This window comes from Dromaius novaehollandiae, chromosome 5 (assembly GCF_036370855.1).
Source record: "Dromaius novaehollandiae isolate bDroNov1 chromosome 5, bDroNov1.hap1, whole genome shotgun sequence".
NCBI lineage: Eukaryota > Metazoa > Chordata > Aves > Casuariiformes > Dromaiidae > Dromaius > Dromaius novaehollandiae.
This window is the reverse complement of record NC_088102.1, coordinates 27,067,015-27,074,003: the sequence shown is the minus strand read 5'-3', so window position 1 is coordinate 27,074,003 and position 6,989 is coordinate 27,067,015. Positions and strand designations below refer to the sequence as shown.

The following is a 6,989-nucleotide window of genomic DNA, read 5'->3' as shown; positions in this document are numbered from 1 at the left end:
CCATGTTAGTGCCAAGAGGTGGCTCGGGATCTGCCCACTCGACGGGCTGGTGGCAGCCTGGGCTTGGGGCCATGCCGCGGTGGTGCCCAGCGAGGGGCCACGGCGTGGGCAGAGGCTCTGCCTGGACCTGGCCCGGCCCAGCCACATCATCCTGCCCCACGACAAGTCTGTCTCCCCACGCCATGAGCTAGTGGCATCATCCCCTGTACTAGCATTAAGAAACCATCACGCTGATTTCTATGCAGCTGCAAACCTCATGGTCCAACTCATCATCAGCAGGGATAGTCTGTGTTAAAAAAAGCACAGGGGCATGGGACTGTGGGGTCCCACATGATGCTGAACTCCTCTTTTACCACGGGGATGTTGTGTCCATATTCAGGACAGTTTTGCAAACAGAAACACAGTATAAGAAGACCCTGGCTGGGGGTCTTAACATGGCAGTTCCTCACAGGTGACCGGCCGATCTGGGAGGGCTGCAGAGCAAACAGCAAGGCCTGCTGACAGGCACATGCCTGCCGGCTCCCTTCAGCCAGCAAGGGTGCTGGGTGCTGGGTGCCAGCATGCCATCGCACCCGGCTGTTCCCGCTGCAAAGCGCATGTGTGTGTTTGGCCCCTGTGCAGCACCATGCAGGTGCTTCTGCCCCAGGGTGCTGGGCAGGCAGGGGAAGGGGCCAGCAAATATCTCCAAGACAGGGTTAACCAGCCTCATGGGATGCTTGAAATGCTGGAATTCGCCAGATGTTTTCTTTGGACATTGTCATGTTATATCTGGACAGAAACCCAGGAGCGCAATTGAACCAAGCACAGTACATTGGGCTGTTGTGCCAAGAAAACTTAGCCTACTGTTAGGCCCTTTGCCTGCTTTATAAACAGAAAGGCTGTTCGTGCTGATTTACAGTCCCCCAGAAAAAGAGCAGGAAGGCCCCTTGCCCAGGGTCATGGAGAAAACTGGGGCAGGGCCAGGAGGAGACTGGCAATCTCCCAGGCTCCAACCTAATGACTTAATCCCCATCTGTCCCCTCCGTGGGTCTCCAGCATGAGACCTCGCTGGTTTTGAGCAGCGGAGCAAAACATACAGCATAAAATCCTGGTGCCTGGAGGCACGTAATGGACCTCACCCAAAGAGACTGTGTTATAGGCCAGATTCAAAATAGTCATAATATTGGATGCTATACACAATGCATAAGCTGTGCCCAAGCAGTACTTAGCACAGCCAGCCTCTCCCCTGGCCTAGCTATGGTATACAGAAGATCTCAGGCCACTTCCATGGAGATTCAGCTCCTGAGCAGTTCCTGGGAGCAGCCAGAAGATTTAAACACTTCTGGGATATCACTATCCAGTTTCGAAATGATCTTGTAAATGGGTTTCTTCCAGGAGGGGTCACAGTCCTTGCCCGCCCTGACGGCGCTGAAGAACTCCTGCAGGGTCAGGCTGGCCACCTCCAGGAAGCGCGCGGGGACCTGTGGAGAGACAGCGGGCAGCAGGAGGCCGTGGAGATGGCAGGTGGGCAGGATGCCACGCCGGCGGTTGCCCTGCCGAGAGAGCGGACCCTCCAGCTCCTCCTTGCTGAGGCAGCTCCTGAGCCGGGTGCCCGCCCCACCTCGGGTTGCCCCCTCTCTGCCTTCCCTGCCCCACTGCTGCCCCAGCTTCCTCTTGCCCACATGTGCCAGATGCTTGCAACCAGCTGCAGTCTGCATGCGTCTTCACACAGTTGCTTTCCCATGTGGCAGTTCCCAGCCACCACACCCCTCACTCCCACAGGCTCCCTCACGAGCATCTGCTCAGGTTCTTCTGCACAGGGACCAGCTCTAAGGGCCTTCGAGCTCCTGTCCTGAGTGCATTTCTCAGTACGAACATGAGGTGCCATCTCAATTACCCACTTCAGTTTCAGAGGACGAGAAGATCCTAGGTTGCCCCACAGTGCCTGGGCACTTGCCAGATCCCTGACCTCAGATACTGCATTCAGGAGTGTTACAGGCTTTGCAGAGAGGGATTCAGCCTGCAAGAACAACCAGTCACCTCTGAAATGTGGTCACTGCAGAAAGGAACCCCCCCTCCAAACCCGGAAAATTAGAGAGGCTCATCAGCAGAGTGTCACAGGACACTAGGAAATCCTTATATTGCTTTTGGGACACATGCCACCTGCTCGTCCCATCAACATCTACTGCACAGCAAGGTGAAGAAGGCCTGACCCTTCCTGAAGTGCGGGGCTTGCCTTGCAGGTACCATACAGTCAGTCCAGAGAGCCCCCTTGCGTCCCTGGCTACTGTGAGGAACAAGCCACAGTTATCAGAGCTCGTGCTCTTTTTTGTGCCCTAAAATCATTAAAAGCAGCTCTGAAAAAGAAAGGAACTAGTTACAGCCACAGGGCTGACACTAGTTGGACCCCCCCCCCCCCTTTCCTCTCCCACCTCTGTGGCTTTGGCCAGAAGTACTTGCCTTGGCTGCTCCTTCCCTAGGTAAGGATGCTGAAGGGTGCCCCATTCCCCAGGACTGGCCTGGCTCGCCTGGCATCTCCCCTGCAGCTGCCCCCTCTCACCTCAAAGTCATTTCCCTTGTTATAGTGCATGTTGAGTGCGCGGAAGAGCTCCGAGTCCCGCGAGACCCTCAGGACCTTGGTGTCCGCAACACCCTCCAGCAGGGCTTGCCGGGCAAACTTCTCCACCTGGATGTAGTAGAACTCGCGGAAGTTGCTGAACCACTTGATGAGCTGGGAAGTGATGCAGCGGCTGAACTGTGACCGGGTGGAGAACAAGCGTTACACAAGCCCCTGTTCCCAATGGGCCTCAGGAGAAGAAAGCGGGGGGGGGAAAAAAAAAAAACACTTTGCAAAGAAAATGAACATTAAAATCCCACCCACCCAAGGTGGGAAAGATCCCATCCCAGGTTCTGTCACAGCACATCCCTTCTCCAGGCTGCTGCACCTCCTGCTCAGCTGGGGAATGACACGTAGAAATCAAATATTCATCTCACAGTACAGAAGGAAACACTATGCCTGTGTTTTTTTCTGCTGGAGGCCCAAAATGCAGCAGTCGACTGACAGGACATCGACCTTGGCAAGGGAGCCTGCCAGCAGAGGGCTGCAGAACTGCCCACAAGTGGAGGGAGGTTGTCCCCAGATGCATGTGCCACAAATGAAGGCCACAGCTATGAGCCTAGCAAACACTCCTCTCCCCAAGCCCCAAACCCAGTGCGTGGGAACCCATGTGCAATGCAGCTGGTGGGGCTAGCGACAACATGCAGGATGCTACTCCATGGTGAACACTTTTAGCATCCTTTGCATTCCTGTGTTTGCAGCCACACATGCACTTCAGCAAAGAGAGCCCGAAAAGGTATTAACCACCCATGCAGGGTGCAAAAACACCACCCAGGATGACAACATTGGGGTGTCTGTGATGTCTGTCCCAGCTGAGATACAGACCCACCTCCCTGCAGTGGGGAGGTATGGACGCAGCATGCTTTAATCCCAGTGCCTCGATAACATGGCAGTGAAGACTTGGCAGCCCAGCTTCACCACAGGCCCAACAAGCCTGCTGGGGCCCTGAGCACCCTCCAGGGCAGCCCATACTGTCATCTGAGCCTTCCCAGTCCCACTGGTGGGAGCAGAGGGTGGGAGAGCCTCCCTTGGCCCCGTGCACTGCTGGGCTGCACAGGCTGGTGCACCGCTGCGCGTGAGCCGCTCCTGCTCAGGAGCCTGGCTCAGCAGCAGCTCCATGTGAAGCAGTTTTACCTGCACATCAAGGAAGTAGGTCTTCAGCAGAGTGGAACTGGGGTAGCGGGTGAAGAAAAACATCAACTTGGCCTTCTTCAGGTGGCTGGGAGTCAGCGCCTCCTGGATGTATCTGAGAGTCAAGGAAAGTCTCCTCGCAGCCTGTTAGGCTGGCAGAAGGCTGTACATCCCTGAGCACTCACCTGGGACACTGGCCTTTTACCCGTGAAAACTGCTCTCCATTGCCTGGTAATGGAGACGGAGCGGTGTCAACTCCAGCCCCAGCTGACGGCCAGGAACACTGCTCCCTTCGGCATCCCGGAGGAGCCGCGGCCCCTCACTGTGCCTCCTGGGCTCTTGGGAACAGGGATTTCTGTGAGACATTGACTCCCAGGGTAGCATGATGGCCCGAAAATAGGCCTGGGAGCTCCTGATTTCTATTCCATGCTATTTTATAGCATCTAAGTACCCTGAAGAGCGTCAGTGCCCCTCCATGGTTCAGGACCCTTTTCCACGTGCCCCTTTCTAGTCCCCTGCAGAGCAGGGGTGACTTTGGCCTCGGAAGGAGATAAGCAGGGCTTGCGCTGGCCTGTGGCCCTGGAGGCAGCTTTGCCACCCCTCCGAGCTCCTGGATGCTCCACCACATTTGTTTGCCATGTGCGAGCAAAGGACATTTGACTCCATTTGCAGTGGGCTGCAGTCAGCCCTGCGGGGAGGTGAGCCAGGACCGGGGGAGCAGTGCTGGCCGGGCATGCTGTGGCTGGCAGAAACGTCAGGGGATTCAGCAGGCAAGGCAGGTGAGCTGGCTGGCCAAGCCTTGTCCTGGTGAGCTGGCAGAAGGAACCGGCGCAGAACCGAGCCGGAGGACCCCACACCCTGGCCCTTGAGAAGGACTCAGGTCTGAACCACACAGATGCCACCAGTCAAAACCCTTCCTGACCCTGCATGAAAGAGGGTCGGATATCTGTCCTCTCCTGGGAGCCCCCAAAGCCATCTGTGCCAGCTAGTCATCCCCCACTGCCCCTCACTCAAGAGCATGTGTGAGAGGCCAGTGGTGCACCAGAGGCAGTTCTGGCACCTGCAGCTGCTGGCATCTCCCAGTTGCCAAAGGATATATGGATGGAGGCAAAGGGCGCCCCGTCCATCATGGGCTGCGGCTCCCTGCAGCCTGCCCTGGCAGCTGGCAGCAGCACCAGACTTCCCACACTGGCAGGGCTCAGGGGCCGGGGATACTGCTGCTGTCTCATGACCGACGACCTGAGTTTGATGGTTCCCCAGTGCAAGTCGAGGGGCTCTGGAGAACCCCGCTCCGCAGCAGAGGGACTTCCATGAGAGCTGCTGCCCCAGGAGCCATGCTGGCCATAACCCAGCAGCTGGCTAAGGAGCTGGTTGTCCTGACCTGGGGCTGTCATGCCCAGTCGATAACCGATACTGGCTACCTGACAGGCTTTTCTCACCCCTCTTGAACTGATGGGGCAAGTGTGAGAGTCTGGGCTCTTCTCTGAAGCTCCTGACAGAGCCTCAGCCTGAGCTCCCCCCAGTGAATTCAGCACATCCTGGTGGGGAGGCTTAGGAAGCGGTTTTCTGCATTTCCCAGAAGCAAAATACTCTCTCCTGGCTCCTTCCCTGAGCACCGGGAGGCTGCAGTGCCACTGCGGGAGGTGGCTGGCCAGCTTCGGCCACACAGTCTTCAGAACAGAGTCCACCACCCGAGACGTTACCCCAGCCAGCTCGTGCTTCAGCGTTTCCGAGAGCACCCTGGCCTCCGAGGGCAGACTGCCTGCATCACCTGCACCTTCTTCCTCCTCTGGTGCTTCATGCCCTGCTGCTTCTGGGACACTCCTCCAGAAATGCACTTTGAGCGGGTCACTGGCTGCAGTGGCACTGTCCTTGCCCAGTCTGCCTCCAGGCTTTCCATGCAGTAGATGGGCTTTCTCAGTCCCTTCCTGGGCATGAGCAGCATCTCCAGGGTTGCAGACCTGGAAGAACTTCTCCTGGAGCTGCCTCAGCTGCTGCTCTAAGAAGTGGAGCTGCTCCTTCAGCTGCTGGCAGCCCTGTGCCTGGGAGCTACAGGCACTGGGGACTGCCCGCCGGACCTCCCCATCACTCTGCTGCTGCCGGGGCACCCTTGGCTTCCTCTTATTCTCCCGTGGTGTCTCACGGCCCCTCTCCATGTCATACCCACCACCTCTCTCCCCGCTGGTGTCACATGTTAGGGGGTTCAGTGGGAGGTTCATGCCTTGGATGATGCTCTCCACCCTGGCCCGCTTGGCTTGTAGGTGCTCATTGGAGAGCTGGTCTCCGTCACTGGCACAAGGCATGGGAGTGGGGGCACAGGGCCGGGGCAGAGTCAGGGCTTGCTCTCCTTCCCCAGGAGACGCACCATCCCCATAGTCCTGAGGTAGGTCTGCCACCAGGAAGGAAGGTAAAAGGATGTGAGGATCCAGGCCCCTGCTAACCATCGTGTGGCTGAGGAGCTGTGATATCAGGGATGCACTGGGAGAAGGCAACAAAGAGTCTCTTTGGAAACAGGGCTCCTTTTTCAGCCCCTGGCCATGCCCTGAAGTGGTGTGGTCTCCATCCTGTTCAGAGGCAGTCCTGTCATCCATCATGTCCTCTTTCTCTCTGGAAACCGGAGAGCTGACCCGCAGCAGGGTTGGGATCATTTCTGGTGGTGTCCTGAGGGATTGGCAGGCTTCCTGGACGTCTGATATTTCTGCTGGCTAGAGGTGTGGAGCTGAAGAAAGAGCAAGAAATGACACCCAGTAGAACTAGTACAGCAGCTCTCCATGCACATGGCAGGAGATTTTCCTCCCAGAGTCCTTGGGCATCTCTGCTCACCTGCAAAATCTATTTCAACAGGGAATGACACATGCAGAAATCTCCAGCCACTGCAAAACATGTGAGCAGACTGTCAGATGTATAATTGTTGATGGTGCCTGGAGTTCATATCAAATGGTTTGAGCCCTGGATGGGCTCAACAGCAAGGACTTCCCATGTAACCAGCTGCACCCCAGACAGCGGCGCTGCCCAGAGCGCGCTCAGCACCAGAGGTGGCCCATCCAGAGGGCTTAGAGCTCCATCTTGCTGCACCTCCGCCAGAGCTTCTCCATAAACACTACAGTGGTATTAAAATACAACATGTCTCATCTGTCCCAGGAAACAGGAGCCTATGGGGTACACACGAGGCAAGTAAGTGCTCAGGGAGATGAACAACATGGCAGATTACCTTCAGCTAGACTTCCCTGTGGGCTTGTGGACTCTGGTACAAGTGTGGTGA

The 6,989-nt window shown here is 56.8% G+C and overlaps 1 protein-coding gene across 1 annotated transcript; it reads right to left on the bottom strand.

Moving 5' to 3' along the window:
- Positions 1-965: 965 nt before the first annotated feature.
- On the bottom strand, positions 966-6,375 carry PROX2 (prospero homeobox 2). The gene is made up of 4 exons (XM_026120275.2): positions 4,825-6,375; positions 3,731-3,838; positions 2,540-2,734; positions 966-1,460 (listed from the first exon to the last, which is right to left on the bottom strand). Exons 1-4 carry the CDS (start codon positions 6,373-6,375, stop codon positions 1,275-1,277), a joined length of 2,040 nt encoding a protein of 679 aa, XP_025976060.1. The 3' UTR covers positions 966-1,274.
- Between the last annotated feature and the right edge of the window lie 614 nt (positions 6,376-6,989).

Excerpts from the sequence above, each read along its gene's own strand:
- PROX2 (XM_026120275.2), bottom strand. The coding sequence starts at position 6,375 with ATGATCCCAACCCTGCTGCGGGTCAGCTCTCCGGTTTCCAGAGAGAAA. Across the intron at positions 3,839-4,824 it reads CGCCCTTTGCCTCCATCCAT|ATCCAGGAGGCGCTGACTCC; the intron begins ATATCCTTTGGC and ends ACTCTCAGATAC. Across the intron at positions 2,735-3,730 it reads CCTACTTCCTTGATGTGCAG|TTCAGCCGCTGCATCACTTC; the intron begins GTAAAACTGCTT and ends ACCCGGTCACAG.